Source organism: Sesamum indicum, unplaced genomic scaffold, assembly GCF_000512975.1.
Source record: "Sesamum indicum cultivar Zhongzhi No. 13 unplaced genomic scaffold, S_indicum_v1.0 scaffold00228, whole genome shotgun sequence".
Taxonomy (NCBI): domain Eukaryota; kingdom Viridiplantae; phylum Streptophyta; class Magnoliopsida; order Lamiales; family Pedaliaceae; genus Sesamum; species Sesamum indicum.
Window position 1 is genome coordinate 17,629 of NW_011628122.1, and position 17,640 is coordinate 35,268.

General features: G+C 38.1%; 4 protein-coding genes across 13 annotated transcripts; 2 read left to right on the forward strand and 2 right to left on the reverse strand.

Moving 5' to 3' along the window:
* Positions 1–11: 11 nt before the first annotated feature.
* Positions 12–2,368, forward strand: LOC105179856 (uncharacterized CRM domain-containing protein At3g25440, chloroplastic). 2 transcript variants are annotated; one of them, XM_011103493.2, is made up of 3 exons: positions 12–353; positions 689–1,090; positions 1,298–2,368. In XM_011103493.2, the coding sequence occupies exons 1-3, from the start codon at positions 93–95 to the stop codon at positions 2,312–2,314; spliced, it is 1,680 nt and encodes a 559-aa protein (XP_011101795.1). In that variant the 5' UTR covers positions 12–92; the 3' UTR covers positions 2,315–2,368. The 2 variants fall into 2 exon arrangements, with proteins under 2 accessions (XP_011101795.1, XP_011101796.1); XM_011103494.2 differs by having other exon boundaries at positions 212–353; positions 684–1,090.
* A 1,319-nt stretch (positions 2,369–3,687) lies between these two features.
* On the reverse strand, positions 3,688–6,438 carry LOC105179857. 2 transcript variants are annotated; one of them, XM_011103496.2, is made up of 2 exons: positions 5,852–6,438; positions 3,688–5,178 (listed from the first exon to the last, which is right to left on the reverse strand). In XM_011103496.2, the coding sequence occupies exons 1-2, from the start codon at positions 5,915–5,917 to the stop codon at positions 4,081–4,083; spliced, it is 1,164 nt and encodes a 387-aa protein (XP_011101798.1). In that variant the 5' UTR covers positions 5,918–6,438; the 3' UTR covers positions 3,688–4,080. The 2 variants fall into 2 exon arrangements, with proteins under 2 accessions (XP_011101798.1, XP_011101797.1); XM_011103495.2 differs by having other exon boundaries at positions 3,688–5,181; positions 5,852–6,437.
* A 1,078-nt stretch (positions 6,439–7,516) lies between these two features.
* On the forward strand, positions 7,517–12,359 carry LOC105179858. The gene is made up of 9 exons (XM_011103497.2): positions 7,517–8,543; positions 9,050–9,105; positions 9,189–9,271; positions 9,475–9,553; positions 10,012–10,122; positions 10,640–10,749; positions 11,436–11,519; positions 11,685–11,722; positions 11,968–12,359. The coding sequence occupies exons 1-9, from the start codon at positions 7,550–7,552 to the stop codon at positions 12,036–12,038; spliced, it is 1,626 nt and encodes a 541-aa protein (XP_011101799.1). The 5' UTR covers positions 7,517–7,549; the 3' UTR covers positions 12,039–12,359.
* A 25-nt stretch (positions 12,360–12,384) lies between these two features.
* On the reverse strand, positions 12,385–16,315 carry LOC105179859. Of its 8 annotated transcripts, none has more exons than XM_020691463.1 (15): positions 16,068–16,315; positions 15,584–15,657; positions 15,335–15,446; positions 15,048–15,188; positions 14,553–14,657; positions 14,166–14,249; positions 13,974–14,089; positions 13,778–13,879; positions 13,579–13,692; positions 13,444–13,500; positions 13,278–13,344; positions 13,085–13,138; positions 12,925–12,999; positions 12,815–12,850; positions 12,385–12,708 (listed from the first exon to the last, which is right to left on the reverse strand). In XM_020691463.1, the coding sequence occupies exons 3-15, from the start codon at positions 15,416–15,418 to the stop codon at positions 12,595–12,597; spliced, it is 1,149 nt and encodes a 382-aa protein (XP_020547122.1). In that variant the 5' UTR covers positions 15,419–15,446; positions 15,584–15,657; positions 16,068–16,315; the 3' UTR covers positions 12,385–12,594. The 8 variants fall into 8 exon arrangements, with proteins under 8 accessions (XP_020547122.1, XP_011101801.1, XP_011101800.1 ...); XM_011103499.2 differs by having other exon boundaries at positions 15,335–15,449; XM_011103498.2 differs by having other exon boundaries at positions 15,553–15,657.
* Between the last annotated feature and the right edge of the window lie 1,325 nt (positions 16,316–17,640).

Below are 17,640 nucleotides of genomic sequence, written 5' to 3' on the forward strand. Positions count from 1 at the left end.
ATAGCTAAGTTTTTCCATTTGTTTTGCACCTTTTTTTGGAAGAATAGTGGGTGTGCACCGCAATTGCAACTAATTTATTGTTCAGGAATGCGATGCCTGCAAGAATCAGCAATCACGCGGAATTGATTTCTGGCATTAGCAATATGAGTTTGCCCAGTCCTGATGTTCCTTCAGCAAAAATGTGGAGTGCTTCTAATGGAGCTCGGGGTTTTTCGGCGAAGAGCATGAGAAGTAAAGTGGAGAAGCGGATGCAGAGGGAGTCCGGCAAAACCCTAAGGGAAATTCGAAGGGCTAAAAAGTTGAGGAAGAAATTGATGACTGATGAAGAACGCCTAATCTACAATCTCAGAAGAGTATGCTGCTAATTTTACTAGTTATTGGGATTTTTGTTGCTTGCAATTGTTTGTCTAAATATTATCCCTTAATTTCTTCGATTCAATGTCTTACTTCATTACCCATTGCAGTGATAGTTTGCTCCCCTTCTGTTGAAATTTTAGTCGTTTCCCCTTTTGGTTGTACTCTTTGCCTTCCCATGAATTTTTCTCTGGTTCACAAATATATATTGCTGATTGTTTTAATATTTGGGAATGTTAAATGCTCTCGTTTCCACTCGTTCTTGTTATGTTACTACATTTTCACCACCTTAATAATAAATATTTTGAACTTTTGCTTCTGTTGACTAGTGCAGGCAAAGAAAAAGGTTGCTTTGCTTCTTCAGAAGCTGAAAAAGTATGAGTTGCCAGAGCTTCCGCCTCCTCGTCATGACCCAGAGCTGTTGACTCCAGAGCAGTTACAGGCATACAAGAAGATTGGCTTCAGGAATAAAAACTATGTTCCTGTTGGTGTTCGTGGAGTCTTTGGAGGGGTTGTTCAAAACATGCACCTTCATTGGAAGTTCCATGAAACAGTGCAAGTTTGTTGTGATAATTTCCCCAAGGAAAAAATTAAGGAGATGGCAACAATGTTGGCGAGGTTGAGTGGTGGAATTGTGGTCAACGTACACAATGTGAAAACTATTATCATGTTCCGTGGCAGAAATTATCGCCAACCAAAGAATTTGATACCTATCAACACCCTTACCAAAAGGAAGGTTGTGTATGATCTTCCCTCCTCTGTTTGTTTTGCACAATTGTTGTATAACTGTTGAGTCTTAACTTGCCCAGCATAATTCTTACCTAAGAGGGGAGTGAATATTAACGTGGCCATGCTAGAGGCCTAATTCAACTCTTCTGCAACCTTGTGTAATTTCCTGTTAATTAAATGTTCAACCACAATCATTGCTGTCTTTAAAATGCAGGCACTATTCAAGGCTCGATTTGAACAAGCTCTTGAATCCCAGAAACTTAACATAAAGAAAACAGAACAAGAGCTCCGCAGGAAGGGGATAAATCCTGATGATCCAGTTGCCATGGCGAGCATCCAGAGAGTGGCCTCCACATTTTTCAATGCTATTGACAAGAGAGAAGGAAGTCCCTATGTCTTTCGGGAGGACAAAACAACACAAGTGGAATCTGAGGGCCTTAGACATCCTCCAGATGCTGGAGATGACAGTGACCAGGAGGAGCTTGATCGCTTCATTGCTGAGATAGAAGATGCTGCTGATAAAGAATGGGCTGCAGAGGAAGCAGCAGAAAAAGAAGAACTTGGCCGTATTAGATATTGGAATAGAGAAGATTTTGGTGGCAGATACCGAAGATCTGAAGGGATTAGAAGTGAGGATTCAGATGATGAAAATAGGGGAAGGATGAGAAACTGGAAACAGATGCATGGGAGGACAGTTGCTGACAGCGATGGCGGAGATGGAATTGTTTCTGACCTGGATGATGAATGGGACTCCAATGATATTGAAGAAGTGGATCATGGGAGTGATGGTGATGACTCTGAGGAAGTTGTTGGTAAATTTGCTGCAAGTAAACGGGAGAGGTGGCAGCATCATAAAAATGGTAGACCCAACAGCAACGGTTTCAAGGGAAATGAAATTGACTTCAACAGTAGGAAGAGAAATAATACCGTTTCAAAAGATGTATTGAGTGACCTGGAAGATGTAGCTTCAGAATCAGAGGGGGAAGGACAAAACATGAGAGATTTTAGGGGTTCAATTTACAATTACAGGAGCAGTACTGATGACGAGGACTATGAGCAATTGCAGGGACAGAAGAGAAGTAATTCCAAGAGAGGTTCAAATAGAGGTACTGCAGTGGAGTTTGAGAGGAATTCTACGTACGATGACTTGTTCAGTGAACCAGAGGAATCAGATGCCACATCAGGAGAAGAATGTGATAATCACAGCAGCAATGGTGAAGGCAGAAGATAAGAAAGAAAATACTGAAAAATGTTGAAAATTCTGAAAGGATGAAAATCTCGGGATGTTGGAAAAAAATTGGAGCTAGTTCAGTTTATAGACTATGCTCTGGCTTAAATATCAACATACAGTCTAAACTAGTCTCATCTGCAGTTGCGAGAGAATATATCTGGAGAAAATCACCAACTGCTTGGAGGTCCAACTTCTGACAGACAAAAGAGAAAACGAGACTTCTCAATTTTGTGTGACACGAATAGCTGAAGCTCACATTCAAGGGCATTGGCGAATTCCCTTTCTGAAGGGGACATATATTGTACTGTTATCAGTCCATCTTAGGCTTCCTGCAAAGCAGAAAATCTGTGTGCACAAAATGTTAGAAAATACGGACAAGTTTGCCATCTCCAAGATTCCCTCCAAACGCACTTGGCATGTTAGAGAGGCATCCCTGTGGCTGAAAGATTGTAGCCATATCAAGGTACCTGTTACTGATGCCTCTGGACAATAATTAATTCAAACACAGTGTTATAGTTCAGATATTCTCCACTCATTATTTTGTCAATTTATTTATACTGCACTGTATATCATGATTTCAAGTATGCATGCCATTGTGATTTTGTCAATTGAGACTCTGAGCAGTAAGTTCTAGAGGGTTTTTTGGTTAAGTCCATAAATTCCATAAAACATATTATGTCGATATATTTGATTGCGAGTGTTCTCAAGATGTTGGTGAACTCCCTTATAACATTATCTTCTGAAATTTGGCTCCGTTTTCTATTTTTAAACGCCGTCATCCTAGACACAATATAAGGGCATTTTTATAAATTAACCGCCAGAAAAGGACCAAAATCTTAAAAAAAAAAAAAAAAAAAAAGAGGGGCATGCCCGCCCTCAAGTGCGCTCCACTTTCAGGGAGGTTCGCACAGTGTTTTTGACATTATGGAAGATTGTTTATTTATTTTAAAAATACAATAGAGCTTTTAACTATTTTCGAAAAACAAGTATTTCGTCATATTAAAACGAAGTTTGTCAGAACATATCAAAACATGCTTCAAACATCTCTTTGCGTTCTCCTCTACTTTGCTAGATTCTGCCAATTGTTGAAAAATGCAAACCAGCAAAAATACCCTTTGCCCGATAGGAACACCCTGAAGGAAAATACGTTTTCTGGCGAACCATCTGCAGAAAATTTGTTTAATGTAGTGGCTTTTGTCAACGCACAAAAATCTTGTGACAGAAGGGTATTAATGTTGTGGCCAGCCAACATGCAAATAATCTTTCGATATGCATACGATCAGGAACAGTTTTCACCACGGCAGATTGGACAGTCGCAAAAAACCATTGAGAGGATAATAAACCTTATCTAATAAAAGTCACCAAGCATGATGCGATCGAAGAAACAAAAGATATTATCTAAAATTGGATTACTGTTAGCATCTCTAATGGTCCTGACAGGGTCATGTTAGAAATCAAGGATACACTAATAAATTAGTCTCAGATGAAGAGTAAAAGTGAAAAAGAATAAAAGAAAATCCAGAATGAAGAAGTCTGCAAATCAACTTCTCCTCTTGTACAGCTCGTGAAATCGTAGGAGCTGGCAAACACGAGTTTAACTCATTCCCAACATCTTTCTAGCTCTCCAGTCTAGATTTGATTCCCAACACCTTTCTAGCTTTCTTGTCTAGATTGATTTACACGGGTTTACCTGTTCTCCTCCTTGGTGCATCATATAATCTTCATGTCCGGTGTAAAGAAAATGTGCCAGTTTCCATCCTCGATTCTCAGCCATGTTCTCTTATGCAATTCCCAGGCAGAAGGTACTTGTAGTCGTTTGCATTTTCCAATAAATATGAGGGAAGATGAACTGCCGAATATGAATGAGGGATAGGACCCATTTTCCCGATGATATCCCTGAATGTATACTCCTCAGGCAGCATATCGTACAAATCAGCCCCTTTGCAGATTAGATCTTGAATCCTTTTGGGGCTCAGGAAATGCGAAAACCTCACCCGATCGTTGTGGCTGTAGGCTTTCATCTTGAATATAAAATCACTGATATAGCGGAAGCAAAAGCTACAATGCCAGCCCGAATCTGAAAGGAGGTAGTCAGTTTGCCGGTAATGGGCATACCTAGTTGTCCCACTCCGGTACCTGTGCACTGAAGCTCTCCAACTGAGGTGATCATATTGAAACTCGAATGAGTACAAATAGTTCCTCAGCTGAAGGTGAAGAATGGGAGGAATATCATCGCACCATCTTAGTAGGTCAACAGTATGCCTGCTCGGAATCTCATCAACATCAGACATTATCAGCATATCATCGTCTTCTATGCCTGCAATTCTAAGAAGCTGGTCAAGTGCAAGTCTCTGGTATGCTTCCTCGATGAATGGGTTTTCGCCTCTCCTGAATCTTCCCCCAACTTTTCCATAGGTCAATCGAGGCTCAACAAATTCGAACTTATCCCGATTTATGGCAAAGTTGAGGGGTTTAGGCAAAGCAGTGAATGTGGAATTTGATTCGAGCAGAACAAACTGTGTGATGTAAGGGTACAGCTCTTTCCATCTGATCATGAGCATGTCGACTTCGTTACTGAATAAGACAGCATCATAGACACGTCTAGGGTACTCGCGAATCCCCCAACCGTGGAGCTTGCAGAGTGTCTCCATTGAAACATTTTCATGATAATAATGGGTTATGGAGATAAAAGGCTTTGGTGGCGATTGCCATAGTGGTCGAAGGAAGTAGGAAATCTTCTGCCCGTGAAAATATATGCTAACTATGAAAGTTGGGACAATGAGGAACAGAAAGACAATGGCCTTGAAATCTAGTTCCAGGAGGAAACACCGGAGTCTTGACATGCTCAAGAACGTTGGGGAAGCCTGCTGCATAGGAAAACAAGTATATCCTAAGACAACCAGATCATAGTAGCATAAAAAACACCAGATCATTCCCCCACGCACACTGTAAAGGGGAAACACAACACTTTGCTTATTCTAAAGGTATCTAAAACTATCAAATGTTTGAGATTTCCTCACAGCACCAATGTACTTCCAGAAACAAATGTCATGAACACAACAAACTAGGAAAGAAACATAACTTCGAGTCACCAACTCCACCTACAAACTTCACAAGGACACAAGATGGTCCTCGGAAAAGCTAAACCCTGAAAAAACCCCCCCCCCCCCACTACAGAGTTCCAACTTCCAAGACGAAACTAAATCCCTTCAAATAAAATACTACAAGAAAACAGCAAGAAGAAAAGCCCCCATAATTAAAATATTCTACACTTGTTGATGACTTGCTTTTACAATTAGTTTCGACCTTTGTTGTGTAGGAAAATGCGGAAACTTCTAAAGGGCACCAAAATCTGGAAACGAGACAAGAAACGCACTTCAAACAAGTGCATAACATGAATCACATACCATGCCGTGAAAAACCCAGAACAGCCCAAAGTTTCCGTCTTTCAACCAATTATAGGAAAGAATGACACACTAATCTCCATCACCTCTTAAAGAAAAAAAAAAAAAAAAACAGAGAGTGAGGCATGCATACCTGGCCACAAACGTCTTCACATATATCATCACTCTTCTTGGAAGTATAATACCCATCAGATATCATGAGGACCCAACTTCTCCTTCTCCCACAAAGCACCTTCTTTTCTCTTTGTATCCTTAGACAATTCTCAATTCTCCCTCTAAAAATGACTAAAAGCTCTCAAAAGGGTTTATACCCTTTGTCTACTTATTCCTCTTTCCCCCTCCGAGATACATACGCATTAAAAACCTGATGACATATATAAACAGAGGGGCAGAGAGGAATTTTATATTGGAAACACCCTGGTACAGAAAAAGAGTCCTCTCCAAAAGAGAAAGACAAGAGAAATTTGGAGAGAAAAACAGGGTAAATGGAGTTGTTCCTAAAACCAGGCAAGTTTCCTGCGCAAAGGGTTGGTTCTACATTCCACCACCCTTCCCCTTTTTGTATTATTCTCACCAAATTACACAGCTGATTAGAGCGTCTTGGTGGGTTTTTCCCCTCTCCTTCACCTTCTCCCTCTTCCTCTTCTTCTTGTCCTTGTCTTTCTCCCTCATAAATTTATTCCCCGAGAGGGGGAGAGAGAAAATGGGAGGGTAAAAAGTAACTACATATTATCCAGAGACTACACCATAAAATATATTATTTATTATTATAAAAAGATCACAATGGACTCTTATAAAAAAATTATAAATAATTTTTAAAATTAATATTAAATACTTTATCGTGACATTTCATTTAAAGATATTTGTTAATTGAATGATAATTAAAAAATATTTATAATTATAATAAAATTTAAAAAAAAAACTATTATAATTTACTGGACTATAGGAAAGGAATTGAATAAATAATAATGATTGTGAAGAAGGAGAATAAATTTATAGTGCTGCGGCGGAGTGCCATCCCAACATTGTCTTCTACTTATATTATTAGACTGCGCGTGAGATGTTATTCACTTTTGGATAATAATAATAAAGTCGCAATTCTTTAAAGATTTAGTGTTTTGGGGTTGAGAGCCAATCAATTGTATTGGACTAAAATGCAAATGTTGGTAGGATGAAGAGGTCAAAAACGTAATTTAACCTCGTATGACCATTTTCCCACCTTGAAAGAAAAGAACTGGTAGATGTAATTTGTGAGCAGCATGCAAGTATCTTGAAAGGAATTTTGCAACAAAAAAGAAATGAATAGAGGTTGTGGATATGGGGGAATGATGAAAGATGGATTCGCACCACAAAAAGCCCACCATCTTTACGCAACCTTTTTTTGGTTTTTGTTCCACTTAACTTGTGTTTCTTTCCATTCATTCTGAAAAAGAAAAAATGTCTAGAAAAAGAAGCCCAGAAAATGTGGGCGTGTACCGGGGCTCAAAGAATATCCATCTATTATTCTTATTATTAATTACATAGTTTTTATTAATTTAAGTTTGCTATATATATAATTTTTGAATGAATGAAGTCAGTGGAAAGGAAGACATATATGTGGTAGAGTTAGTGAGAGGACAACAATGATCCCCAACCCATATTCTCTTTTGGACAAACGAACATTGTTGCTATTCCCCCTTTATTCCTATTCTTATTCATACTTTACAACACACTCAATTTTTCTTTAAAATGCAGAGATTAGAAAGAGTAGTATAGAGATGTTATGTTGTGGTTGGTATGTTAATTGGGTGTCTCACCTCACTATATCTTTTATTGGGCTTCGTAACACAAAATGAAGCCCAGATTCGTTATGTATGAATGCATATTCCTCATAACTATTGTTAAATCAGAATCAGCAACATCCTCATTCCAAATCCTCTTTGCGCCAATGGCCAGACCATTGCACCTCCATCTCCTCCTCCGCCGCTCCCACTGCTTTTCTCATGCTTCTCCCCCCTTCCGCCTCCTCTCCCTTCACTCTCCTTCTCTTCAACTCACTTACCCCAGATTCTTATCCACTCCCTATCCCCTCCAATATGAAATGATTATCTCTCGTCCCGCCAACTCCCCTCCTGCCCCCCGCGCCCTCCCTAACCCCCAATCCCAACAACATTCAGGATCTGATCAGGATACGGGTTTCCATGCATGGGTCGATAAGAAGCTATCCACCCAAGATGCTGATCATAATAACGGACAACCCGTCATGGACAAGGCTAAGAGAAAGTATTATAACAAAAGGAGGAAAAGAATGTACGGGGAATCGGAGTCCGACGAAGAAAGTAGTCGTCGGGGGAACGACGGTGATTTTATCGAGTTGAAGCAGGAGGTGGTGGACCTACGCACTCTGCATAAGAGAGAAGAAGAATTGTACTTCTACGACGCTTTCGCTTACCCGTGGGAGAAAGACAAGCACTACAAGATGGTTTATCAATTGGAGAAGAAGTATTTTCCCGATCAGTGTTTTGATAAGGCGTTTCTCGATCCGGGGAAACCGAATGCCAACAAGGGGAAGAAGGAAAATGGAAATGAAGCTGTGGGAGTGACGGGTGAGGATGATAAAGGATTGGTGTTTTTTGAGGAGGGCCCCAAGGAAGGGAAGGATGTGAAAGTTGACCATGTTACGGAGAAGAAAGTGGAGGACTTCTTCAAGTGTTTGAAGAAATTCCCCAATGAAAATGGTGGAGATGTCGCTGCTGTGGAGCCGTTTCTTTCGACGAGGAGTGTAGGGCTTCCGCCGAGATGGGATGGTCCCAGTGGGACTGTGGTTTTAGTGAACAAACCTAAAGGTGAACTTCTTTGTAATATTTGCAATGCGTTCAGAATTTTTTATTGTAGGCTAGAGGTTTCTGATTTTCTGGTCTGATGAATTCTCTGAAAGAGGTTCTGATGTTAAATTTTGAATCAGAATTTCGTCATCAGATTGATTGGAATACAGAATTCAAAATTTTATGTACGTGTACCTAATAAAGGATACAGACGGACACTGACCAAGAAGAAGAAAAGAAAAATAGGAATAATATTTTAGAGCTAGTATATAAGAAGACCACATAAGTTGCCAACTTGCAAGCTAAAGCTGTTTGAGATATTTGCTTTTCCTTACTCCAGATGAGTGTAGCTGGTGTTCTAGTTGACATTTTGATGTTGAGTCCTATGTAGGCCTTTAAACACTTGCACTGCAGAAGCAATGAAAACTCTTCCACCAGAAATTTGCTATTTCCTCTTCTTCTAATGCTAGCGTTTCCGAACTGCTTCAACAAGGAGAGAGTTCTAAGCTAACAGACAGTTTAAACAGGTTGGACTTCATTTACAGTTTGTGGGAAGCTGCGACGTCTGGTTAAAGTGAAAAAGGTGAGTCTTGACTTTAGCCCCAACATTGGACACCCATGAAGTTAACGATATTCCTCCCACTCCCACAAACTTATCTTCCACAGGTGGGGCATGCTGGAACTCTTGATCCCATGGCAACTGGTTTATTGATTGTATGTGTTGGTAAAGCCACCAAGCTGGTTGACAGGTAACCTGGGATGTGCATCTCAACCTCTATTGCCGGAGAACTAATTTGATCTGTAGTTGCCATTGTTTTTCCGATAGAACCCAAGATTGTATTGAGTATAAAGAGAGAAGATATTATCCCTGTTTTTCTTTTTCTTTTTTTTTTTTTCCCAGAAAACTTATATTTGGGCTCTCTCCAAATATTTCAATATCTTTTTGTTGCAGATACCAAGGCATGATAAAGGGATACAGCGGAATCTTCCGTTTAGGAGAAGCCACCTCAACCTGGGATGCAGATTCACCGGTGTGTTTATTTTCCTGAATATAAATAGTACCTACTTTATTATATTTCTCAAGGTCTTCATCTTGAGTTGTTTGTTGTCCTTGAAAAAGAAAAGATGAACTAGGAAGTAACATGCTGGCCTTGTGTCTTACTCAGCCGACTAGAAGTTAGTCATTGTTCTTTTTTTATTGGGATTTAGTATAAAGTAGATGCAGGTGCTAGATACTCATCCATCAGCCAACTAGCTTAATACTGAACTTTGGCATGTGAAACAAAAGGTAATATTCAATTCTTTGGTTCCAGAAGCATATTGTATAATTGAGTAGCTGTCGATACCTGAATTTTGAATCAATAATATGGTGGTGTATTTAGTTTGCAAAACTTATCATTGGCAAGATGGCGATAATACATCATTCTTTTCTCTGTTGTATTCACATGCTAACTTAAATAATTGAAAATTGTTGGATTTTGTTCTCCAGGTCATCCAAAGGGAGCCTTGGGAACATATCAAGGATGACGATATAAAGAAAGCTGCTGCATCCTTTTGTGGAGAGATATGGCAAGTCCCTCCAATGTTCTCTGCTATCAAAGTAAGATCTGCCAGCATAGCTTGTGGTTGGTTTCTTTCTTTTGTTGGAAAATACACTCTGCTCCTTATGTAAGCCTGCATTCTAGCACTCAGAAAGATGATGCATAAGTGAGTGGCAAAGAGGAACAAAGGATGATTTTTGTTATAAAATGCATTTTCTGACTGCGTATGGTGATTGTTGTGGCAAATCTTCAGCTCTGAGCTTATTTGGACTGAAAGTTATACCTAGTAAGGGTTTTAATTACTTGTTGTTTTTCACTACATAAGAGTGAAAAACCAAATGATTTATTCTCCATGCATAAAGAGAATACTCATGGAACTAACCACTGTTTCGGAAGCTAAACTCACATGTTATACAATGAACTTAGTGTGATGGATTATAAACGATGTATATTAAAACATAGTTTATTGATGATGTTCTGCATTTTCCAAAGATATTTAAATAACTGTTGGTAGAGGAATGAACTGTAAATTTGAGGCTTTCCTTTATTCCTCTTGTGACTTCTCTCACGTGATAGGTTGGTGGAGAAAGGATGTATGAGAAAGCTAGAAAAGGAGAAAGCATTGAACTTTCGCCGAGACGGATCTCAATCTTCCAATTTGATGTTGAACGAAGTTTAGATGACAGGTTGTCTCAAGATACTAGTATTTAGATCTGGTGGTTGTGTTCACATATGTCATAGCTATGAGATAATTAGTTACATTTCTCTGGTCATGCTCTATTTGTTCTCCATTTCCTGCTTGATGCTCAATGAGAGTTAGCTAAAGAGTGAGTGGGGTTTTCTGCTCTTCGTGCTTCATACATTTTATAAGCATTATCACTACTTATTATTTATGCTGAATAAGGCATGCCATACATCTCCATCTTCTGCATCTTCTAGGTGCACTGTACTTATCAGTTGTACCTTTACTTTTTGTTCACCAACTTTGCAATCTGCACAACTTTATTTGTACAATTAGTACTAATATGTGCATATTCGACGTGGTTGTCAACAACTTTGTCATAGCAATGCCGTCTGTCTTTCTTGAATCTAGGGGTTAACAATTGGGTTTTATTTTGTTTTGTAGTTTTTACTGCCAATGTGGTATAATTCTAGAATGGTTACCTTTTAAACTTATCTCAATTGGAAGACAGTTTGGTTCTAACATCAATCTCTGATGTATCTCCCTTGCATTAAATGTATAGATGCTTGTCCCAATAAACATGCTTCAACATCAACCATTGTTCCAGGACTTGTCCGAAGCATGTGTTTTATCTTCCTGGTAGTAGAGTGACTTATTTCTATTAGTTTACACATTCAATTTGATTTGCAGGCAAAATGTGGTTTTCCGGGTGACTTGCTCGAAAGGAACCTATGTCCGATCCCTTTGTGCTGATTTCGGCAAGGCTCTAGGCAGGTAGGATAGGATACAAATCATATTTTCTAATCTTTTTTCTTGTCTATTGCTCTGAAAAGCTCCTTCAGCAGTACCAATAAACAGATGCCATTCATTGACAATTAGAATCTAAATGGAGTATAATGTCTTCTTTTCTGCCTTTTCCCCCTGTTTCCACTGTTACAGCTGCGCTCATTTGACAGCCTTATGTAGAGATTCAATTGGTAAGACCATTTTCTTAATCTCACTGCTTATTATTTTTTTTAGGTCGAGTTATCTATTTAATTAGACAAGAAATGATAAATATAAATTCTTAACTATAATGTCTTGTGAAATCCATAATCACCTAAATGCACTTCCTTCTTACTTGACACTCACTGTTTCGACCCTTTAAAGCCTGCACGCCCTGTGCATTTCTTTTTTCCCTAGATTTCTTCCATCATTCTAATTCATTCTTCATTGCTTTCAGGAGAGTATTCGGCAGATGATGCGTGGGAATTTCAGGAGTTGGAAGAAGAAATCACAAAAGGATATATATAATTCTCTTGTTTTATAGTTCCCGTTATTCTGGATCCACCACTTCAAATGCAAGATAAAATTATTCAAGCAATTCTGCTAGAACTTAATTCCCAAAAAAAACAAAAAAAAAAAGAAATATTACCATTAAATCTTTTTTATATTTTATTACATTTGTAACATTTTTTAATACATAATTATACCACTTGAAATTTTCAGTGCATTCTAGCAATTTCCTGTCAGGACGGAGACTTATTTTGCTGGGCATAGGTTGTTAAGGGCATCCCTTGTATTGTAACCCCAGAATTGATTTTCTAATCCAAGTAGGTTGCCTATTTAGAACAATTCAAGTCTTAACACTACAAAGAACTGCAATCAAACAATCTAGCTCGCTCCAATTCCATGTAGTAAGCAGAAATACAAGGCCAAGATTTTGAATCTTGCACGCCAAAGCAACTTTAAGGTCAAGTAGGAATTGATCCGGTAACAGCAAAATGGCGCACTGGTATCGGATACATACAGTATACTATCAAAATCAGAATGGTCCTTTTAGGCACACATTTTTGGAATAAGGATCCACCTAACGAGCTGTGGAGTTAGGAGGATCAATTCCCATAGCCTGAAAGTAGGCTTTCTCAGCTGCAGTCATGCGATCCTGAAACATACTCCATTCGTTTCTACACCTCTCCCGTACCTAAGGCAAAAAGGGAAAAACAAACTTTTACACATTTTCATGCAGTTGTAGGAGAGATTTCCAATGCATGAACCAAGTGAAACAATTGAATGGAATTGGAATATACCCCTTCCCATGGTGCTTTGCCTTTCTCTGCCTCACCCTGTTCACAGAATTAACAGTTAGGAAGGACCCAGAACAAAACTAAGTACCTTCAGATGGAGATATCACAGATACCTGATTCCCAAGTGAAGGAACAGTTTGGTGTACTATCCATTGCGAATCGACGACTCCTATTTTCTCATGAGCAGGCTGCTCTTAAGAAAGATGCAGTTAGCAAAAAGAGAGTATATGTGAGCGAGGAAATGATTTTCGTACTATGGAAGTGATAACTCACCTCCACACATTTCCTAAGAGCAAAGTCAAGACCCCATCCATGGACCAAATCATTCTGTATCATTGACAGTAATATTTCAGATTTCACTGTCAAATCATTCTTTTTCCTTATTCCTCATCCTTGGCACCCTCTTATGGGAGGGGCCAACTTTCCACACACCAAGAAATAGAAAATTAAGGCGAAGTCCTGTTACCTGAATCATATGCCAGACACAGCGCCATGCATCACGAGAAAACACTGGGGCCATGATCTCAACAAATCTGTATAAACATCTTGATCAGTTAAGTATTTGTACCTGGTGAAATGATTGAACAAAGAACACCAGATCTTTAATGATAATGTCCAAGTAATCTACATACGCTGCACATGGCGGCAAATGAGGATCGGTGCACCAGCCAGGTCTTTCCTCTGTGTCCCTTTTGAGTAAATGAAGATTTTAAGCTGTGAATATCAACAAAGAACCTATGCAGATTAGACAAGTGTGATTTTCATACTTGTGGACTTCAGTGTCCTCTCGTCTCTTGGTCATCTGCCATGTCATTCCACTATCAGGGGATAAACCAGGCTGTGAAATTTCTAACCCATGTTTCTTCACCAGTTTTATATATCTGTCATGGAGGAAGATAACATTAGCAAACAGTTTCATCCGCACAGCTTCTTAAATGCAGCAGGTCATAGGCTGTTTCTACTTACTCCTCTGGGTCAAAATTCTCAACCCCAAGATCTTCATCCCAGATAAATATATAATCATAGGGTGCCACAATGTCTGGGTGCAAAAATCGCTTTGCATACCACCTAATAAGATGAACACAATATAATTCGTGTATCGGTCACAAACCACTATTAACAAGATGATGTGAAAGAACATAGTAAATTGCTTTACAATTACCATTTAGTCTGCTTCCGCACACTCACATGGATAGCGCGTTTTGACCACTCAAATTCATCCCATTCACTCGTTCGGCCATCATAGTGAAACAACAAAATTGTGAAGTTTTCTGTCAACTGTAAAACTTGTCAAGCAACTAAAAAGTAAATATAACTTGTTTAGAAGGGATGAAATAGCACTACTTCTAGTTACCTTCTTTACAGCAGCATCAATGTTGTTTTTCTGCTCGTAGCCGACAGTAAAGGTGAAAAGGTATCTTGGTTTAATAATTAAGTCCTACATTGGTCAATCTTTCTTGTTAGAAGTGGTGGTAAATGAATCACAATTCAATTGGAAATGAGTAAGTTGACAGACGTAATTCCCAGCATTCCAGCCTCCTCTACTGTCTGAACCTAAATGCCCTCATATCAAGCTAATGAAACAGCAAAACCAAAGAACCTGGAAAAACTTCTAGAGCTTTCTACGTGCCACTTTTGTTAGGCAGGAAAAAGCTGAATGCTTCATGCTTTTGTGGTCTATATATTGTCAAGCAATTGAAAGAAAACACCACCATAAGCAAGTATGGCAAAGCATACACACCTCACCAGGAAGACCCCACAATCTGCGAGTGTAAAAGTCAGTCTCCGGTACAATAATTCCAGGTGGTAGTCTCTCAGCACCTCGAGGATTGGTTGGGACCCAGATCTGCATAGAATCACTTAGAATTAAGAAAATTTGAGTGCAGCAGGAAGTTGGCCTCTCTGCACACCCTGCCCATGCTTGAAATTTTCGGAGTAAGACCAAGGTCAGAGGCTAGTAAATAGGAAGATATCTCTAGAAGTAGTTAAATTAAATTGGTCTTGAGAAAGCTCATAAGAGGTTGGCTTATAAGAGATAATGTCAAGCAAGGTCTCCCTATTATAACTGGTGAAGAACCAATTCGAGCTTGGGTTACCCCAGCCCGACGATCCTAAAATTGCTGAGGTCGAGAAAATCATATAAATCCTTTTAAGACTCAATACTTTTGAAACAGAATTGCTTGAGATAGCTCATACCAAAAGCAACTTCTTCCAAAAAAATAGGAAAGTTGCTCACCTCAGTATCATTAGACTTGCGTGCTCTTCGACCTCTCAGATGAGACCATATATTTAACAGAGCTTGGGTCGAGAGACCCGAGTGCTTGTCTTCAACATAAGTAAGATCAATGGAAGAAAATATGTTTGATGATACATTAACCTGGAAAGAATCAAGAAATACAACAAAATGATCTTGATAAGTCTATTAGGTTATTACAAAATCAGAACATCATACTGACAAATCAAGATCAAGTGCAACAGTAACTATAAATAAACAAAAAAAGAGTAAAAGTCAAGTTCTCCTGCCTTTGACAATGAAAGTTTGGGGAAAGATACACCTAAAAGGAAGCCAAATATAATCCCCACGAAAGTCGTTATAATTAACCTCATTGTTTCATTTGTTCTTCTTACATGCCAACTGCTGCAACCACATGGAACTAGAACATCATTGAGGAACAATCCAAGAATTCAATAATTCAACGAAATTCAGCTTAAAAGAACAACTCTTTAAGCTGCAGAATTACTTTGGAACTGTGGACCTCCGCATAGGCGTACCCATTCTAATCGCAATCTTTGCAGCAGATGAGCCGCAATCCACTCTACGTACAGTATCTGTCAAGCCTCCATTGCTTCAAGAATAAAAAATCCACAATTTTCAGTAATTTTCATCAACCCTATAACGAAGATACAGAATGTTCACTGTTTTTACAAAAAAAATAGAAAATGAAAAAAAGGAATCCAAAAATCAATCATCATTCAGACTCAATGCGAAACTACTATAAAAATTCAAAACAGCCTTGTCCGGAACTTGAATCCCAAACTGAAAATCAGAAAAATGGGAAGTACTATTAGATGCAGGACAAGTTCAAGTACGAAAAACGCAAATCACTGCTGAAGTCTTCGCCACTAATCTGTGCTCGCGAAAAACACGGAAGCTTTCATAAAAACAGACAAAAGATGAAAAATTTAAACAACATAGGTGAAGATTAAGATTGGAGAAGGTGTAGAATGAAGAATGTGGTGGGGTTTGACTCTTAACCTTCTTGAAGAATCTTGAATCGAAGTTCAAAATCTGATTGGGTCCGGTCCGAGGTTGAGGTATATATGGTTTGGGAGCAATGATGGAGAAAACAGCCAATGGTATAAAAGGGAGGCAGAGCAAATTGCAAATGATGAAAATAATCAAATGATGGAGTTCCCAAAGAGATGTTGTGATTGAGATTGCAATGTTGGAAACTGGCAAAAAACCACTGCTCCAATTATGTTTGTCTGAGTTGATTATTGGGAACAAGTCTTTGACAAAAACAATTTCGAGTTCCGCGGAAGACCCCAGACCTGGGCTCCACTTCCTGTATTTAATATATATATATATATATATATAATAATGTAACTATTTAATTATATATTATTCCTAGGTAATTCTCTTCTACACATAAATAATTACGCTTACGTCTTTAATTCATGATCTATTTACATAGTAATTGCAAAAATTGTCTCTGACAATCACATAATAGGAATAGTTTGTCTAACGATATCGACATTTTTAAGGAATGCATATGTAATTTTTTTAATTTGTATAAATAATGCCGACGATTTTTTGTAAATGTATATATAAATTTTGAAAAGATAAAGATAATTTGTGTAACTATACTTTAAATTAGGGAGTGTAAAGATAATTATGAATGGATATTTTAGAATTGTTCGTACACTTGAGATTTACGCATTTACTGGAGATGAAAATTAAAGTTGGAATAAGACATACATATGTGTAACTTGATTTTCTCGACATATACAATTTCAAAAATTTGATTATTATAAAGGATTATATTAAAATAAGACGGGATTTATTGTTGCATACTAAAATATCTTGTAATAAATAATATCCATATAAATATATAATTTCTTTCTTTTTTTTTTAGAGATTTGGGTTTACTCAATCCCAACATCCAAATGGAAGCTTTTAAAGTGTTTGATTGGTGTTATATATGTTGGGATGGAGGTTTTGTCTTAAGGATTTGAATTTTGCCGGCCATATTTCTCCTTTATTTTTCATCCTAATAAACATATTTCTCCTTTATTTTTCATCCTGGACCCACTTTTGGGCTGCGTCCGACTGTCAATTATAATGGGCCAAGCCCATTTTAAATTTGGGCTAGAGTACTTATACAGCCGAACAATGCTCCACTATGATTATGGGCTTAAAAAATTCGGGCTGTAGTTATAAATCCAGCCCATTAGACAGTGTCGTTATGCAAGGCAATCATCTTCATACTTGGAGGACTAAAATGTAAATTAAGTTTTCTTTTAGGGCAGTCGTGGAAATAGTCATTATACTTTCAATAAGTTTAAATTATTGGGATTAAAAGTTTCATTTAAAATAATATTAAGACTTCTATTTTAATTAATATATATATATGTAAGTAATATTTTTTGCTACAATATACTTTTTTATTTTTATTTGTATATATTAAATAAATAAATAAGATGGTTTTGGAATAATAATAAGAAAAAAGATGGAATTCAATGAATTGTGATAGCTTTTTTAGATCATTAAAATAGTGGTACTTGTTTGTATACATGTAATGGGTGGGGGGGGGGGGGGGGGGGGGAGA

Coding starts and splice junctions, on each gene's coding strand:
- LOC105179856 (XM_011103493.2), top strand. CDS start 93: ATGCCTGCAAGAATCAGCAATCACGCGGAATTGATTTCTGGCATTAGC. Junction 354..688: donor TAATCTACAATCTCAGAAGA/GTATGCTGCTAA, acceptor TGACTAGTGCAG/GCAAAGAAAAAGGTTGCTTT. Junction 1,091..1,297: donor ACACCCTTACCAAAAGGAAG/GTTGTGTATGAT, acceptor TTTAAAATGCAG/GCACTATTCAAGGCTCGATT.
- LOC105179857 (XM_011103495.2), bottom strand. CDS start 5,917: ATGATATCTGATGGGTATTATACTTCCAAGAAGAGTGATGATATATGT. Junction 5,182..5,851: donor GTGAAGACGTTTGTGGCCAG/GTATGCATGCCT, acceptor TTTCCTATGCAG/CAGGCTTCCCCAACGTTCTT.
- LOC105179858 (XM_011103497.2), top strand. CDS start 7,550: ATGAAGCCCAGATTCGTTATGTATGAATGCATATTCCTCATAACTATT. Junction 9,272..9,474: donor GCCACCAAGCTGGTTGACAG/GTAACCTGGGAT, acceptor TTTTTGTTGCAG/ATACCAAGGCATGATAAAGG. Junction 10,750..11,435: donor GAACGAAGTTTAGATGACAG/GTTGTCTCAAGA, acceptor TTTGATTTGCAG/GCAAAATGTGGTTTTCCGGG.
- LOC105179859 (XM_020691460.1), bottom strand. CDS start 15,587: ATGGGTACGCCTATGCGGAGGTCCACAGTTCCAAA. Junction 14,250..14,552: donor TGTGGGGTCTTCCTGGTGAG/GTGTGTATGCTT, acceptor TGACCAATGTAG/GACTTAATTATTAAACCAAG. Junction 13,501..13,578: donor GAGGACACTGAAGTCCACAA/GTATGAAAATCA, acceptor TTTACTCAAAAG/GGACACAGAGGAAAGACCTG.